At 52.5% G+C, this 18,267-nt stretch overlaps 1 protein-coding gene across 3 annotated transcripts in view; it reads left to right on the top strand.

Annotated features, from left to right (window-relative positions):
• The window catches only part of SLC29A3 (solute carrier family 29 member 3), a 50,193-nt gene that overhangs the window by 16,074 nt on the left and 15,852 nt on the right, over nt 1–18,267 (top strand). For all 3 annotated transcript variants that reach the window (XM_025397777.1, XM_025397778.1, XM_025397776.1), the window contains exon 3: nt 15,012–15,094. In XM_025397777.1, coding sequence (XP_025253562.1) covers nt 15,012–15,094 — 83 coding nt within the window. The remainder of the gene's footprint in view (nt 1–15,011; nt 15,095–18,267) is intronic.

Raw genomic sequence — 18,267 nt, 5'->3', positions numbered from 1 at the left:
TGCCATCTTCCTTCCACATGACATCCTGGTGAGTTAGGTACTGTCATCCCAGTTGCCAAATGAAATCAAGGCTCACAGACTTTAGACCACTGACCCAAGGTCACTTGCTAGCAAGTGATAGAACTGCAGAGCCCATGCTTATAACCAGCGTGTTCTCCAAGCTATCTGTCTACCTTGGCACTCTCAGCCCTGGCTGCACATCGGGATCACCTGGGAAGCTTTTAGAAAATACCCCACTGGCGTGCGCCTGTAATCCCAGCTACCCAGGAGGCTGAGGCAGGAGAATCACTGGAACCTGGAAGGCAGAGGCTGCAGTGAACCGAGATCATGCCAATGCACTCCAGCCTGGGCAACAGAGCAAGAATCTGTCTCAAAAGAGAAAAGAACAGAAAAGAAAATACCCCACATCCCACGTGTTCCACTCACCCAATTCTAATTCCTTCTGAGGGGCCTGGGCACAAGCGTTTTAAGTTCTCCAGATAAGGCTAATGTGTAGCCAGATAACCATGATCCAGGCCAGGCATGGTGGTGTGTACCTGTAGTCCCAGCTACTCAGGAGGCTGAGATGGGAGAACAGAACAGTGAGCTTGAGCCTAGGAGTTCGTGACCAGACTTGGCAACATAGTGAAACCCCAGTCTCAAAACAAAAAGGACTATGATTCAAGTAAAACGTTACCACATAGGGGGAAGAAGCAGCTGTCCTCTGCCTCCACTAGAGTACCCATTAACCCATTAAACAGGCAAAGGCTACATCATGAGAGACTTAGGTGAGCCTTCTGGGAGAACTTCCTGCCATGCAAGTCAAGTTGTCAAACCTAGCAGTGAAAGGGACAGTTTCCCCCTTGGAGAATTAGGGCCAACATCCTGCGGGAAGTGCAAGGAGGTGGCCTAGTCTACCTTAGAGTATGGGATTCCTCATGGGACTCCCTACAAATGTAGGTGGTTGGAGGGTTCGGTGCTTGTCTGACGGAAATGCTCTGGGCTTGAGCTGCACCCGCGAGCCCACAGTTCCACGCCAACCAGTGGTGGCCCCTGGAGGAGCCTTTGCCCTTTCTCTTGGTAATGCTCCCCTTTGCTGGGCCAGGGGGCCAAGGGCTGTAGTTAGGAGATGGGGGCTCCACAGCCACCCTCCTCTTCCTTCCAATTTCCCAGGCTCCTGGAAAAGGAGTGATAGGGCCAACTGGGCTCAATGTGGGCATCCTACACCTGGGGTGGCACAAAGCTAGAGCAAGTGAAACTGGAGAGCAGAAGAGAGGCAGTCCTGAGGCCCTGACCCAGCTGGGTAACCTCTCTGTGCTGTATCAGGGAGTGGAGGCTCCCTGTTCCCACAGGTTTAAGAGTCATAGGACAACTGTTTGGTAAAGGCTCCATAGCTGGGCGAAAGGTGGATTAGTCCTGTCTCATAGGACCACAAGGTAGCTGGGAGGAACCCAGATTTGGCAACAGAGGGACTCTAGTCTAGCAGTGCCCTTACCTACTGTGTGGGTTGGGGACAGGCTCTGTGGCCCCTGGGCCTTCTGCCCACAGACCCACCTGGCAGCATTTACATAACGCTGCAGACACAGGTAGGGCAGAAAGTCCTGACAGTTATGGCATGCCTTATAAGGTGGTGGCCGCTGTGTGAGGACTTTGCTAAATACCAACATTCACTACCTTTACTAAACTCTTACCATGTGCCAGGCACTGCTAAGGGTACAAATTCATTCATTAACTCAGCAATATTTATTAAGCAATCTACCGTGTGCTAGAAGTTTGTTTGTTTTTTTTTTCCATTTTTTTTTTTAAGAGTCCGAAGACATAGGTTTATTTTGCCCTTTATACAGAGAAGGAAACCAAGGTTGAAAAAGTTTAAGTCATTTGCCCCCAGGTACAAAGTAAGTGACAACTGGGACTCAGACTGGGGCCCTGTCAACCCATGTATTTATGATCTTAACCCCAGTGCTTTATATCAGCGTTTTCAAAATTTTTTTGAGCATGATGGCTATCTCACCTGGCAAGACCTTTGTATCTATAATGCAGACAACAGTTTCATGAAGCTGCATCTGTACTTAAAAAAAGGAAACTCCACTCTGACTGCAGTTTCAAGGAGGAGCAAGTGATCAACAGTGCCAGTGCTGGTTGTAAGCCTTGCAGGATGAGGATGGAGCATTTGACCTTGTGCAGGTTCATGGTGACCTTGGGGAGCAGCATTGTGGAGGATGGGGGGAGAGGCAGAGGAGACAGCAAACTCAAGGAATTTTGCTTTAAATGGGAGCAGGACAATGAGGCACAAGCTGCAGGGAACTGTCATTCAGAAGGGGAAGAATGTTCTGTTCTTTTATTTTTAATACGAGAGACATAGCAGGGAGTTTGTGTGCAGAAGCAAATGATCCAGCAGAGAAGGAAAAACGCGTGATGAAGAAGAGGGAGCTTACCTGAGCGAGGTCCATGAGCAGGCCAGAGGGCTCGGGTGCACAGAGAAGGGTCCCAGAAAAAGATGCAGACAGCTCACTCACCTTTAGTAAGAAAGAAGGCAACAAAGGATTAAATAGAATAAAATAAAATTCTGGTCGTGACCCATCAAATGGATTTCATATTCTTTAATGAGCTGTGCAACAACTCATTAAACTTTGAACAACCTGCTCTGCCTGTTTCCCCCTAACTTTGTAGCCATCTATGAGGATGTGGCATGTCCTCATTCTACAGAGGAGGAAAGTAGAGACAGTAACTCGTTAGTGTCACATAGCTAATAAGACCAGAATGGGGGCCGCAGCCCAGGGTACCTGAATCAGTATCAGATTTCCTGGGACATTTGGAAAATACCTGGATTCCTGGACCTTTCTGTGATGACTTTATCTCCCCGGGTGAGGCCTGGGCATTGTTGCCAGGTGGTCCTGATGCCAGCTGGCCAGGGGAACAGGTATTCAGGAGTCTCTCTTTGTGCCAGGTGGTGTTTCTGCAGACCCATTTTAGTGCTACTCAGATCTCTCTCCAAATGGAAACAATGTTTAGACTCCCTTTGGCAATCCTCTTTTATTCTTTTTTTCTTTTTCTTTTCCTTTTTTTTTTCTTTTTTGAGACAGAGTCTCGCTGTATCGCCCAGGCTGGAGTGAAGTGGCGCGATCTCGGCTCCTGGGTTCACTCCGCCTCCCAGGTTCAAGCAATTCTCCTGCCTCAGCCTCCTGAGTAGCTGGGATTACAGGCGCCTGCCACCATGCCTGGGTAATTTTTGTATTTTTAGTAGAGATAGGGTTTCACCATGTTGGCCAGGTTGGTCTTGAACTCCTGACCTCAAGTGATCCGCCCACCTTGGCCTCTCAAAGTGCTGGGATTACAGGCGTGAGCCACTGCACCGTACCAGTAATCCACTTTTTAAGAGCAGAATTCCCAAGAGTGGAGAAGGGTACAACACCCCTCCTCCCGCGTATTAAAGTGGGATTTTGCCTGAGCTTTGTCATCCTAGGAAAGGAGATGGGGAGTCTGAGGTCAGGCAGGATGCGGGGGGCTTCAGGCTTTCTGCCTCTGGGTGTGCGTGAGTGGCTGCCAGTTGCTTCAGCTGGCGTGGATGACTGCTCTAAACCATTTTTAAAAATTAGAACCAAAGTGAGTCATTTTTTAAAATCCCCTTGTCCACCCTCTGATTCTAACTGCGGGCCCAGCCAGCGTGCCATTCCCAATAAATAATACACCTGTGATGGCTTTTTCTTCTGTTTTTAGCTCTTGCTGCATCCTACAGAGGGGGAAAAAAAGCCTAGTTTGAAACACTGTCAGTCATGCCTTTGGTGGCCTCAGCTTCTCTAGTTCTTTTCTTATTTTCTCCCTAAGTGCTCACGACCCCTTTTTCCCCACCTGCGCTATGCTCCCTTGCCCTCCAGGCTATCGACTGCTCCCTCTCTGCCTTCAATTTCTTCCTACAGATATCCTTAAAATCCAGAGGCGATTTCCTGGACAAATTAGAAGATGGCCCGGACCTTAAGTGTTCAAGTGTCTCTTTAACATGATTGATCATCACAAGTGTCCAGATAGCGGAACCTAAATTAGAGTCTGCACTGAGGAGCCCAGCGCTTTCGACACAGGCAGGCAGCCTGGGAGGGGTCTGCAGCACTGGGTGCCTGAGGCCTCCTTGCTGGCCTCTTGCAGGTCCTCACTGCCTGTGCTTCTGTGCGCGTCTGTGCCTGTCTGCATGCAGGCACCTGAGGCCTAGAGCAGCCTGTGGTTTCTGCCCACATGCACCTCCAAAGAGAAACGGCCTCCCCAAGGCGGGAGCAGTCTGTTGTTGAGGAAGTGCCTGCCAGGGGTTGGCTAAGGACTCTCTCTTCCTGATGGTCCCTCATGTTTTCTAGTACAGAGAGGCTGGAGCACCCCCAGACCACCTCCTCATTACCACCAGGTCACAGGGCATGGCCCTTGTGCCTGGTCATCAGCCTCGTGACAGTGATGCACGGGACCCTCTGGGGGATGCAGAAGCCTCCCCGGCCAGGCAAGGGCTGCGTGGGTAGATGGGGAGTGTTGTTGAAAGGCCTTCTTCCTCTTTTCCCTATCACATGGCAGAAGTCAGGCTGCAAAAGAGGAAAGACTGGCTGGCCCGAGCATCAGCAGTGGCCGAGCCTCCAATCAGCTCATCCTCAGGGAGCTGGAGGTCACTCGTGCATGGATCCGTGAGGTTCCCTGTTTCTCTGACCCCTCGGTTTCTGAGCCCTTACTCTGCCTATTCAGGTTCCAGGCTGAGAGTACATGGGGGAAATAAAAGGGAAAAGAATCAAAGCAGTCAGCTTGCCCCTTACTAGGAGGCCTCATGAAGGCTTGGCCGAGGCAGGATATAAGGGTAGATAGAAATGAGGTTTCCGTCTTCCTTGCTCACTCTGCCTGGCAGAAAGACTCTGGATTCAGGAGAGCTGGCTTCTGTTTCTGACTGTGTTTCAAACTTGCTGGGTGACCTGAGACCATGTCCTCCTTTGAGAAATGAAGATATTAGACCGTAGATTGGGATCCAGAAAGTTTTCCTGCAAAGGGCCAGATGGTTCGTATTTTAGGCTTTGTGGGCCCCACAGTCTCTGTTTGCGATCTCAGCTCTGCCCTTGCAGAGTGAAAGCTGCCCTTCACAACACATAAACAAATGGGCTGACCGAAGGCCGACCGCGCTCCAGTGTTCACACAAAGGAAGAGGGCAGACTTGGCCCGGGGATAGCCTGTTGCCAACCTCTGGACTGGCAACACTCCCTTATGGCTCTTTCCCAGTTCTGTGATCTATTACAGAGGTACCTACCCTGCTGAATTTGTCTTCGTATCACTGACCACTGCCTGGCCTATTATCTATTTGTTTATGCATTTGCTGGCCGTCTCTTTGACTAGATGGGCAGTTCCATAAAAGCAGGAACTTGAGCTGAATCTCCTATGTCTACAACATTTAGTGAGCTCAGTAAGTATTTGCAGAAGGATGAATCCATCTGTGAGTATTTGTGGAGAGGAGAGAGGGACGGGAGGAAGAACCGCCATCACCTGAGTGTGCACTGTGGTCCTGCGATGCACCTGCACCACAGCCTGCACACCCGGGCCTGCCTGGGCCCCAGCCTCATCCCCCTTTCCCCATCCCCATCCATACTCCAGCTCACCCCTGTGGAGGCTTGAACACATCAAGCTCTTTCCTGACTCAGGGTCAGCCGTACCCCGTTCCCTCTGTCCAGGCTCTAGGTTAGCCAATTATTTGTTTTTCAGTTTTATTGCATTTATCCTAATTTGCAGTCTTTCCCCCACACACTTGCTATTGATTATTTTTTTTTCTTTTTCTTTTTTTTTTTTTTTTTGGGCCTCCCTCACTAGAACACTGGCATCCCCAGCCCCTAGAACACATTGGGCATATACAAGGTGCTTGGCCATCATTTGTTGAATGAGTGAATGAGCTCTAGAAGGTCAACCGCCTTTCACCTTTAGTGAGTGAATAGATGAATGGGTAAATTAACCACTGCCACCTGCTTCTTCCCATCTGCTCCCTCCACCCATTTCTGCCAGGTGATTCCCTCTACACCCAGCACTGCCCCCCATACTGTTTGGCATTGAGAAGTCCCCAGAGCTCCCCAATACCTTCAAAAACAAAACCTCTCTTTAGGCAGCTGCCTGAGACCACCCCCGAATCGGCCCTCAGCCACTCTCGCCTCCACATACCCCGTTATTTCTCTAAGTGGAGTCCCCAAGGTTTCCTGAAAAGGAGCCTAGCGAGGGGACAGTGCAGCAAAGTGCACGAGGGGCCTGGAGGCAAGGCTGCAAGGAGGAGGAGGCGTAGCAGTAGCAGTCACAGGGAGGCTGATTGATAAGGTGTGTAGGCTAAGGGTGGCCAGGCCCAGGGAGGAGCTTGAGCAAAGGCATGGAGGGGATGCCTGGGGGAGAGGCTAGAACCCGAGGGGAGACTGGGTGGACATGTGAGCCATAGTCAGGCGATGTGGAGACGGGACCAGTAGATGTGATTGACTGGGGTGAGGGTGAAGGAGAAACCAAGGAAGCTGTGAGGAGGGGCTAAGAAAAGGAGGATGACCATGGGCCCTTTGGAGGGGCTGCTTGAGAGTCTTCTCTTGAAGACCTTTGATTTGAGGAGCTTGGGGTTTGGGCTCAGCAGGACCCCTAAGCAGTTGTTCTGGAGGAAGAGACGGATGTGTGGGTAGAGGTCATGAAGCCAGGGGAGGTGAGCTTCTCCTACCACCACCCTCACCCTTAACAAAAGGAGGGCAGGAAATGAAGGATGGAGCTCAGGGGGCACCTCGGGGTGGTGGAGGGAGCCACAGGTGGACGGAGATGATGAGGAAGTGTGGTGGAGGCGGGAATGGGTGTGGCCTTGTGAATTTGGAGGAGAGGAGTGCTGGAAGGACATTGCATTCGTTTCTTGTGGCTGTCTTCACCAAGTACCATGAACTGGGTAGCTGAAAAGCAAGGCTCTCGGGAATAACGTTTCCTTGATGCTTCTTTGGCATTTTTTGACTCATGGCAGCATCACTAGAGTCTGTGGCTCTATCTTCACGCAGCCTCTGCCTGTGTGTCTGTGTGTCCTTCCCTCTTTTCCCATCTACTGTGGATTGAGGGGTCATTCCTCCTCCAGTAGGATCTCCTCTTAATTAAGCACATCTGCAAAGACCCTATGCCCGGATAAGTCACATCCTGAGGTTCTGGGTAGACATGAATTTTGGGGCATGAATTCAGCCCCCTCTAGACAAGGTAGCATGTAGTGTCTGGAGTGTGAGGAACAAGACCAGGCCTTGGTTACAGGTGGGCTGCGAGGAGGACACTGAGGACCCTTAGAGGAAATGTTTCCCCAGGGCAGCTGGGAGGGACACGGCTGGCAGTGGCAGCATGGACTGCATTTTCAAGGAGTGTGGAGTGAAGGGGAGGAGGGGCCTGATGCCTGGAGGCAACAGAGTCAAAGTGTTTTTTGTTTTGTTTGTTTGTTTGTTTGTTTGTTTTTACCTAAAGGGAGACCTAAGAGAGCTTCTTGGCCAGCAGAGAAAGGAACAAGCAGCCCTGAGGGAAAGAGAGAAAATGCAGGCAAGAAAGGTGGGGTTCATGTGTGAGTCTCTGGGAAGTCAGCTTAGGCTGGAGGAAGAGCCCTTCTTGCAGAGCGGAGAGGAGGTGTGCTCCAGAAAGCCTTGCACACACCGCGGGGAGGAAGGCGGGGAAGCTCATTCCAGAAGACAGGAAGTTTACTCATCTTCCGGCCGGGATTCCCAAGGAGGCGTGAGAAAGGATTGGAGGTTGGGAAGAGCCCCTGGGTGTTCAGAGAGCAGGATTTACAGTGAGCCCAGGCCTGGAGCTATCCTGGGAGACCAAAGGAGCTGTATGCAATGGTCAGATGGGGACCCTCTTCCTTAGGGTGGCCACAGTGGCTTTGTCTGTCTGGCCAGCATTTTCCAGAGCTTACCTGTCTGATTCTGACCCCAGATTCGTCCTTCCCTTGAGTATCTGGCCTCTCCATTCAGCCTGGCTGTGTCTAGCCTCCTGCCTGGCCCCTGGAGCAGGCATTGCCCCCCTTCCCTGCCCAGCCAGCCCTCCCAGCTGGTCCCTGCCCTTGGCCACACACCCATTAACTTTCCTGGGCCAGTGCTCCAAACACAGGGCCTTGGAAGTGGCAGAAAGGACACCAGCCCCACCCCTTATGGGGACGTCTGCCCTCTGCTCACCTCAGTTTGCTCAGGAATGATCTGGGCTGATGCTCAGGGCAAGGGCGCCTCCCCTACAACATCCTAGGCTGCAGAATTCAGCTCTCCGAAAGCAGCAAGTTTGCAATGGCAAACTATTCTTGGCTCCAACCTGCTCGCTGCTGCTAATTTCATGCCCCTGTGATCCAGGTAACGCTCTGCTGCCTTGAGCTGCCACCCCCAGGCTTGAATCGCTTTTCCTCGCCCGGCAGGAGCCCAGCTGCCTCTGCTGCTGCTTTCTGGAGGTGGGGGCTACACAAAGCTCCTTTGCAGAAGCCGCTCAGCAGCACGGACACCAAGTCTGCCGCAGCTCGTGACTAATTTGCTGCACTTATTTCAAAGTGCCCATAATGGCATTCAGAGGAGAGAAAGCTTAACCAGGGTCTGCCAGAGATAAACGGGCTCATTTCGGGGCCTCCCTGCCCGAAGAAACCTCTTTACCTGGACTCTGAGCCTGGAATTAAATTCTTCCAGAAGAGACGCTTAGCACGGAGCCTCTCAGTGTGCTAGAGGAGAGGAAATGTGCCCTGTCGTAAAATGGGCCTCACATCTGGCCAGCTGGCTCTGGTGGGCTTTTAAATTGTATTTGAAGAGCGTCTCTCCCCTTTCCTGGTGTTCGCAAACTGGGTCAGAGTGTAGCGAATGAAAATGAGTTTCCTTCTCACCAGAGCAAGTGACTCAAGCACCCCCCTGCCCAGGCCGGCAGTGGCTTATCCACATTCACCCGCCATATGGGGGGACCCTGGCACCTGGCACCCCTAGACCAGGGCCTGTCCACAGTCTGGGTGAGGAGCCCCCATGCCCACCCTGGGCCTGTCTGGTTGAGGCCCCCATGCCCACTGGGGCTGTTTTTAGGGGTTGCAGAGTAAGGCGAGAGCTTGGAAGCCTGCCCCGTGCCACCCACCCACAGGCACTCTTTAACATGGTCTTTGCTTAGCTGCCAACCATGTCCGTCCATTTCGGGTAACTGACAGAGGTGGGGGCTTTTCTCTTAATCTTTTTTCTTTTCTTTTCTTTTTAACACTACAAAGACCCATAGACCTCTGGAAATGCTGAGGGGAGCGAGCAGTGGGATTTGAGAGAAAAGATTAGCTAATGCATTCCTTTACTCTTGTCTACCACTGCAAAAAGAGGAGAAAGAAATCAAACCCTGGCCGGGCACCATGGCTCAACGCCTGTAATTCCAGCACTTTGGGAGGCCGAGGCAGGTGTATCACCTGAGGTCGGGAGTTCGAGATCATCCTGGCTAACACAGAGAAACCCTGTCTCTACTAAAAATACAAAATTAGCTGGGTGTGGTAGTGCACACCTGTAATCCCAGCTACTCGGGAGGTTAAGGTAGGAGAATCGCTTGAACCCAGGAGGCAGAGGTTGCAGTGAGCCAGGATCACGCCACTGCACTCCAGCCTGAGCGACAGAGCGAGACTCTGTCTCTTTGCTGGCTTGAGCAGGTCACCTGCCTTAGGGCCAGATAGAAGAAAGACACTGCCCACCCTGAGAGGAACGTGTCTCACATCCCTGCTTGCTGCGGGGAAGGCACATGGCTGCCAGGCCCGGCCTCTGAGGCTTCCTGGCGATGCGCCGCGACCCCAGTGATAGTGTTTGGGCTTGTGCCTCCAGGAGACAGGCAGCCTCAGCTAGAGCAGCTTATGCATTTGTAGGGGGATGATAAATACGCCCCCCGCCCCGGTCCCTGCCCTGCTCTGCAGCAAAAGATGCTGCCACCAGCACTCCCGGGTGTGGGCCTCTGTGTACCTCTGGGAAATTCCTCCGCCTCTGTGAGCCTCAGGCTGCTCATCTGTAACATGGGAGTGATTCCAGCCCTGCCTCGCCCTCACGGGCTGTGTAAGAGCACATGGGCTGGGGTCTGTGCAGGCCCTCTGAAAGCTGTGCTGCTTGCATGTCAGAGTTCCCTGGCGTTCTGCAGAGCTCCCACTTCCCCACCTGGGTTACCTGACTTTGGTGCAATTACTAGCAGAGGCTGGATGTTGAGTCCCCCACCCTGTCTGAGCTCCAGGTCATTGCAGGGCGCAGATAACGCTAGGGAGACAGTGGCGCACAGGAAGATGAGATCTCGCATTCAAGGAGCACAGCTATCCCTCTGTTCCTCAGAGCTGGGCCTCCCCCACGTGGGTTTGAGAATTCAGAGGTGGCTGATGGGCCTGTCTGCCACGAGCACTCTGGGGGTGAGTGCCGTGGCTGCCTGAGGTTCTGCCAGCCCTCCTGTGGATGGGATGGACAACACAGTGTGGTTTGCTTCGGCTCAGGAGAGGCTGTCGATGCTGAGGAAGCCTCAGAAGTTGCTTTCCACAGATGGGCTGCACTGGCATCCTCAGTGGTGGGGAAGCATCCGTTCATGCTTTTGTGCCAACCGTTCCGCCCTGTTGGGAATGTTTCTCTCTGCACTGGCACCTGTACCTCCCATATCTGTCTGACATGCTTCCTCCAATCTTTCCAGCCGCCGTCCAAGATGGCGCTGGTGGAAGCCCCCCAGAGCCCCTCCTTCCATGCCCCCCAACACCTTGTATCTGTTGTACTCCAGCTCCAGGCTTGTACCCACCTCCCCGAGGGCATGCAGGTGCCACAGCTCCTCCGTTGTATCCACCCAGCTGCCAGCACAGCACCAGCGTATGGGCTTGACACCTCTTCAGCAAACAAAGGGACAGGTGAAAACAGGAAGAGGCGCTGACCTGCACAGCCAGGGCTGAGCACCGTGGGATTACTCACCAGCCTAAGGGTCTCCTGCCGGGGCCTTCCTGCTGGGGCAGAGAAGCCTGCTTGGGAGGCCTGTCACCTCCTAAGGTGTTTGCCCTGCATCCACCTGCATTCCAGCCCTGCCTTCTTGCTTAGTCACACCCAGCCTTTCACCTCTGGTTCTATAAGGCCCACATTGACCCCCAGGCCTCCAGTGTTTTAACTGGCTATGTAAACAGAGCTGCTGTGGCATAATTCTGAGTGACACCATTCCTATCACAGCCTACAGGTCTGGTGCCCCTGGAGTTGTGCAAAGCTCAGCCTCCACCATCATACGCAGTGGCCCCACTGCCAGCTCCCTGATGATATTCTCATCCCCCCACTCCTCCACGGCTGGAGCTGGCCTTTGGGTCCCTATGCTCATCTCTAGAAGTGGAGTTGGTTGCAGGGGTAAAACAAAACAGACTTTTGAGGGAGCTCTCAGGAATCAAGCCCTGGTGGAAGGTGAACTCTGTGAATGGTCCCCAAACACTACTGTACGTAAAATCCCCCACTGGTTAGATGGACGGATTGCTTTGGGGGCAGTCCTGTTACCATCCTAGTCACAGTGTGTTTAGATCTGTATTCAAATGTCTTTACATTTCCTTAAGTAAAATGGGAGAAGATAGCCCCAACACCTCTTGGAAGCAAATGAGATGAACCCAGGAGGGACGTGCCAGCTGCCCGGCTACAAAATAAATAATCAAGACTGGAACGTGACCTTCGCCGGCCGCTGGAGGTTTCTTAGGAAGGCAGTGCTGGTGGGAATACTCCATCGGGGAGTGCAGTCCAGGGAAGTAAGAGGGAGGGAAAGGGAAGTAGGGCTGGGACAGAGAGAGCAAACACAAGGGACGATGGTATTTTGGAGTGGCCACAGCTTTGCAGCAGCACACACAGAACACCTTGGAGAAGCCTTGTGGAGCCACCACATTCAGAGCAGCCAGTCTGGGGTGAGGAGAGGTGGGCGAACCATCCGTGGGCTCCTTCCAGTTCCTGCCGCTCATTGGTAAAACTGGGTCTCACGGGACTTGACTCCCCCATCTTCTGGGGAGCATCCCCCGCCCCTCAGCCACTGGTGCAGCCTGGCAGGGTGTGGGGTCTCTCTGTGGGGGTCAGCTCCTCCTTGGGTGGCAGTGGCGGCAGCAGTGGCAGTGATTTTATGACCATGGGACCAACGGCTCTGGACAGGGGACCAAGGTGAATAACCTGAGGGGGCAGGCAGGGTGAGTCCGTCTGGAGCAACATCCGCTAAGTCCAGTTTCTTGATATCAGCACATGCCACCTGCAAAAACCCTAATTTCAGCTGAGGGTTTGGTGGGAAACCTCAGCCCTGAAGGGCTGCGGGGACCCGTGTGCTCATCCTCTGTGCCCCTCATGGGTGAGCACACTGTTCTTCCTGTCTCTTGTGGGGGTCAAAGAAAGGAGCATGATCAACTGTCCTGGTTTTCATCAAGGAACTGCATTTAAATTGAAACAGGAAGGCTGAAATATTCAGGAAAACCCTGATTGGCAGGAACCCAGCTATCGGAAACCCTCATGAATTAGGAATCTATTGCTGCCTAGCAAAATACTACAAATGAGTGGCTTAAAACAACCTGCATTTATAATTACAGGGTTTCTGTGGGCCAGGATTCCAGGCACAGCTGAACTGGGTCTCCTGCCTGAATTTGCACAAGGCTGCAATCAGTCAGCCAGAGCTACAGTCTCCTCCGAGGCTTAGCTGAAGAAGGGTCACTTCCAAGCCCACTCCAGTTGTTGGCAGAATTCAGTTCCTAGTGGTTGCAGGCCTGAGAGCTTCAGGTTCTAGTGGGGAGAGTGCTGGAGACCACCCTCAGCAACTTGGGGTTCTATGCCAGGTAGTGTTCCCCAACATGGCCACTTGCCTCCCCAAATCCAGCAAGGGAGGAAGAGTCCAACAAGGTGGGCACTATAGTCCTATGTAACGCCATCATGTTTGCTCTGTGTCTTGGTTGGAAGCAGCCACAGGTCTCATCCACACTCAGGGGAGGGCATTGCACAGGTGTGAGCACCAGGAGGGCAGGGATCACGGGCCATGTGCCACCACACCTTATTTTAGAACTTTTCCTATAGGCGAAAGCAGCAAATAATTGAATAAAACCCACCACGTGTTTCATCAGGAATTAAGTGGTTTGTTTTTGTAAATTCCATGGGATGTGCTGAGTCAGCTCCTGTCACCATGTGCATCTCCATCTCCTGATCTGCACTCACAGAATGATGGCCTGGCCTCAAGTCTGTTCTCTGAGTTCTTTGTAAGGCAGAGAAGTGGGCCCAGACAACAGAAAGAGACTCAGAGTCTTATCCAGTGGTCAATATCCAAAAAACTTTCCAACAGTAAATGATACGTTTTTCTGCTTAAATATCAACAAACAGGCATATTCAGTTACCTGGAAAATTCTCATTCGGGAAACTTGAGCCTGCTCGAAGAAACAAAATCATCAGAGATTCTGCATTACACAGATCGAGCAGCCACTGGATGAAGGAGCCTCACCAGGGGCTTGGGCTGGGGGCAGTCGCAGCCCCATCTGCAGCCCTCTCCTCCTAAGGGCCTCTCTCCTTCATTCCCACCCAGTGCCCTCCCAGCCTCAGATGCCCAGCCACTGTGTCAAGATGTAATTGACTGACTGCCCCAGACCAGTCCAGGCTCTACTGAGCCCATCAGGGCAGGAACAATGAGGTGCAGCTCAAAGGCTATTTCTCAGGCTCATGGTTGACGGGCCTCACTAGCTGCGATTATCATTTTAATTGCAAGGCCACCACAGCCTTATATTCAGGGCACAGATTTCAAAGACCACAAAGCACTCTGCAGGCTTCAAAGGGAACTATGGAAGGCTTGTGCTTCAGACACAAAGGGGCCCATGACGACATCGTTCTTTCTTTTATCTTTTAGAGATGGGGGTCTCACTCTGTTGCCCAGGCTGAAGTGTAGTGGTGTACTCACTGCAGCCTCGAACTCCTGGGCTCCAGCAATCCCCCTGCCTCAGCCTTCTGAGTAGTTGGGACTTACAGGTGCACACCACCATGCCCGACTACTTTTTTTTTTTATTTTTTTGTAGAGACAGAGTCTCACTATTTGCCCAGGGTTGTCTCCTGGATTCAAGCCATCCTCCCACCTTGGCCTCCCAAAATGCTGGGATTACAAGTATGAGTCACCATGCCCAGGCTTGTTTTGTTTTTAAAGATAGGTATATTAAGAGATAATGCACACACAGTACAGCCCATCCTAATGAGTGGGCATTCTTTGAGTTTTCACAGACACATATAACTGCCACACAGCTGCTTTAGCTGCGAGTTCCAGCACATCATAATCAGGCAATTCATCTGTCTGTGTTTGCACAATTATCTATCACACCCCTGAGGTGCTGCTGGAAAATGCCCTTTTTCCTCATTCTGTCCAATCTGGGAGCTACTCCCCCAAATGGCTTTGACCTTCTGTAGCTGCTCTATTAAGAGAGCAAATCCAGAGTGAGAACAGAGTTTCCCTGTAGGCAGCAGGGCCTGGTGTATTTCTAAGAGGTCTCACTTGGTGGTAAGAAAGCAAGAATATGGTTGGGTCACAAGAAAACCCAAGCGAGCAGTGCCTCATGCCTGTAATCCCAGCACTTTGCGGGGCTGAGGCGAGAGGATCACTTGAACTCAGGAGTTTGAGACCAGCCTGGGCAACATAGCAAGACCTTGTCTCTACTAAAAACTTACGTGGATAGTCTTGCATTTTGGTGATGGGCCAAGAAGGCTGATAGGGCAAACTTTTCTTTTCAGATGTATATTGAGTTCTGTCCCTGTGGCCTCAGTCCATGGGCAGAAGTGTAGGCTGTACAGCACCAAGGGCCTCACTGGGGACAGGGCTGACGTCTTATCCTTCCTATGCCTCTAGCACTTAGTACAGCTGACATTGGCAGCTGTTTGTTGAGTGGCTGAGTGAGTGGTCTTAGGCTGGAGATGGGGTGAGGCCTTGTTTGGAGGTGGGTTCACCCACGGCTCCTGGGTGTCTGAAGACAGTGGGCAGAAGCGCCATGGAGAGGGGCCCTGTCTCTGCTCGGGTGGGACTGTTCACCTCCGTCCCTGAGTGACCACAGCACCTCCTCACTTGTGTGCTTGCAGAACTACTTTGAGAGCTACCTTGCCGTTGCCTCCACCGTGCCCTCCATGCTGTGCCTGGTGGCCAACTTCCTGCTTGTCAACAGGTAGGCAGCTCTCCTCCCTCTCTCAGGCCTCCACCTTGGCCTCCTGCCTCCTCTACTCCCCTCTTGCCTGCAGCTGCTTTTTTTCTGCCTACTTAAGTGGTGGTCACCCAAGTAGGAGGCAGCAGCTCAGATTTGTGCATGAACAGTGAGAAGTCAGATCAGGTCCCTGCTGATGCCCCTGGGGAGCTGGGCTTTCACTCTCCAGCCACACGCTGTGACATCGCTGTGACATTGTGGCAGCAGCCAGTAGGAAGTGTGTGGGGATGCAGGGATCCTCCTCCCTTCTCTTCTCAGGGATCCTGTCTGTCAATCTGCAAGTCCCTTGGCCCAGAATGGGTCACCTGACTGTTCAGTGCTAAGCTGGTAACGCCAGCTCATGTGTCAACCACTCCCAAGAAGGCTCATGCAGAAGTTCTGACATTGTAATGGTAAGGGCCAAGAGAGGCTCCATCTGGATGTGCCTGGGAAGGAGTTATTCAGGAGCTAGCTAGGCAAATTAGCATGTCCATAGACCCCCCCTTGGGTGACTTGCTGGCTCAAATTCTCAATTTGATTTTACAAGGACAATAGCCCTAGCTACTTTGCCTGCATTTCTTCTAAGCTGCCGCTAAGTGTTATCAATGGCTACGTTGTGGTCCAGAAACCTGGACTCCCGTTCACCATGGCCTACTAAAACCTGAGGTCACTGATGGCAAATCTGTTTTGCCTAGTTCTAATCAATTTGTAGTGACTGCCAGATCTCTAGCTGGACAAGATTCTAAGGCAGGTCTGGCTTCAGGGAGGGTGCTGGGATTGATTAGTGATGTCTGCTCTGGGTACAGGAGGAGAGAGGGCACCACGAGTGTCTTTTACATGCTGAGCCTGAGTAGATCAGTCTTTCCAAACATATCATGCCATGGGGATATTGCAGTTATCTGTTACATAATATGATCCCAAAGCATAATGGCTTAAAACAATAGCAGTCGTGAGTACTTCTCACGTTCTGGGGGTTATCAAGGCTCAGCTGTTGTAGTCTCTCCTGCATCTGCAGTCAGATGGCAGCTGGAGCTGGCGCCATTCATATCCCCTCTCTTTCTGTCTCTTCTCTCTTTGTAGTCTCACACGTTGGCCTCAGGGTAATAGGACGGCTTACCCAGTGGCTGAGAGCAAGGGAGAGGCTCTGTGGTTTTTACAGCCTGGTCTCGGAAGTCATGTGCTGTCACTTTTGCCACACTTGACTGGTTTGGGCAGTCACAAAGTCTACTTCGTTTCAAGGGGACATAGAACCCGCCTCCCAATGGAAGGAGGGTCAAAGAATTTGCACCCTTCTCCAAACCAAAGTGCAGTCTGGAAGAGTGAGAAGGAGAGGTGTGTTGCAGCCCCTCTTACCAACCAGCTGGCCTTTGTGGGCCTCACTCCTGCCTTCCTAGGGCCATATTCAGTGTCCTAGCAGAGGGGGCACAGCCTGCAGAGACCCCACCCCAGGAGGAGAGTGGAGGAGGGCAGAGCAGGGGCCCTGGCTGCACCTCACAGGAGAGAGGGTGTGTGGAGAGCCAGTGCAGGCAGGAGCGGGAGGCGAGGGAGAGGGGAGACAGTTGTGGTGGGGGGAACCCTTGGCTCCCTCATGGTTTTCTCTGTCTACTCACTTGGCCAGCCCTGAGGATGGGGCTATTTGTCCAGCCCAGATAGTCTAGAGAGAGCTCCCAGCCCCTTCCAGTTCCAGGATCACCATGTGAACTATAGCGAGAGTGTAATGCCTCAGTCACCCCTTGTCATGTCCCTTAGGCTTCACTGTGACCCAGGAGGGAGGCCATGACATTGCCCCATTTTCTAGGTGGAAGTCAGGAGACCACAGGGTCACTATGGGGCGGCCAAGCCTGCCTCTTGCCTCTTCAGTAGTCCGGAGGTCCCACAGGCTGAAAGTCCTCCTGGGCCATGGGTCAGGAATAGCAGGGAAGGTCTAGCCTCTGGGCCCTGAGAGAATGCTGTCTAATAATCCTAGTACTTCTGAGCATTATATCCTGCAGATGCATTATCTCCTTTAACCCTCATGGCAGCCTAAGAGCGGGAAACTGCTGTGACCCTGCTTTGAGATGGGAAAACAGGTTCATGGAGGTGACTGGCCCAGGGGAATGTGGCCATTAAGGATGGAGCCAGGTGGAGTGCAGTGGCTCAAACCTGTAATCTCAGCACTTTGGGAAGCCATGTCAGGAGGATTGCTTGAGCCCAGGAGTTTGAGAGCACCCTGGGCACTATAGCCTGGCATGGTGACACATGCATGTAGTCCCAGCTACTCAGTAGGCTGAGGCAGGAGGATTGCTTGAGCCAAGGAGTTCAAGTCTGCAGTGAGCTATGGTCACGTCACTGCACTCCAACCTCGGCTAGAATGAAAGGGAGGAGTCAGGATTTGAACCAGGACCTTCTCACCCTACATCTGTGCTTAGAACCCCTGAGCCACCTAGCTCCTAGTTCCCCAACTTTGCACCCACCCCTGCCCCTGCAGCCAGAGCCACTCCCAAGATCCTTCTTGCGAGAGCCCTGTCTCTCCAGGATTCAGGCTGCTGGGATGGAAGGGGGTGGTTAAGAAGGGCTGGGTCTGTCTCCAGTGAGATGTGGGCCCCCAGGCCAGCTGCCCTCCGAGATTGGGTCCCGGCAGATGGCTCAGCAGTTACAGGACATTCTGAGAGGGGATTAGCCCACCCCTGTCCTGCCCTTCCTCCTCCTGGGCTCTAGGAGAGGGGCAAGGGCAATGCAGGAACACGCTCTGGGGCCTCCATCTGTTTCCAGGCTGTGGGAAGATGGTCTGGGCTAAGCTATTTTTTATTTAATGTGCGAGATTGAAATGTCTCCTCTTCTGCCCTCCTGGAGAACCCTGGCTTTCTCGACTGGCTTATCCGTAATCGCCAAGTGTTTTATTATGTTAAATCTGCAGCATGATAAATACTTATGAGGAAGATATACATCTTGGAGACTTATGAAGAAATCAGTCCCCTGGGGTCCTGAGCCCTCACGAGTCAGGGAGTAGGGGGATGGGCAACCTGGGTACTGGAGGCAGCCTCTCCAAGAGTCTTCACAGGACTGAGACCTGCCCCAGGGTCTTGGTCTTGGAGCTGTCCTCTTGGCTATGCCCTGTCTCCAAGTAGAACCCCAGATGTCAGAGTAACTGAAAGTCTAGACTTTCCTAAGACCCTAAG

This window comes from Theropithecus gelada, chromosome 9 (genome assembly GCF_003255815.1).
Source record: "Theropithecus gelada isolate Dixy chromosome 9, Tgel_1.0, whole genome shotgun sequence".
NCBI classification, from domain to species: Eukaryota; Metazoa; Chordata; class Mammalia; order Primates; family Cercopithecidae; genus Theropithecus; species Theropithecus gelada.
The sequence above is the reverse complement of the archived record's forward strand: the minus strand, read 5'-3'. Positions and strand labels throughout refer to the sequence as shown.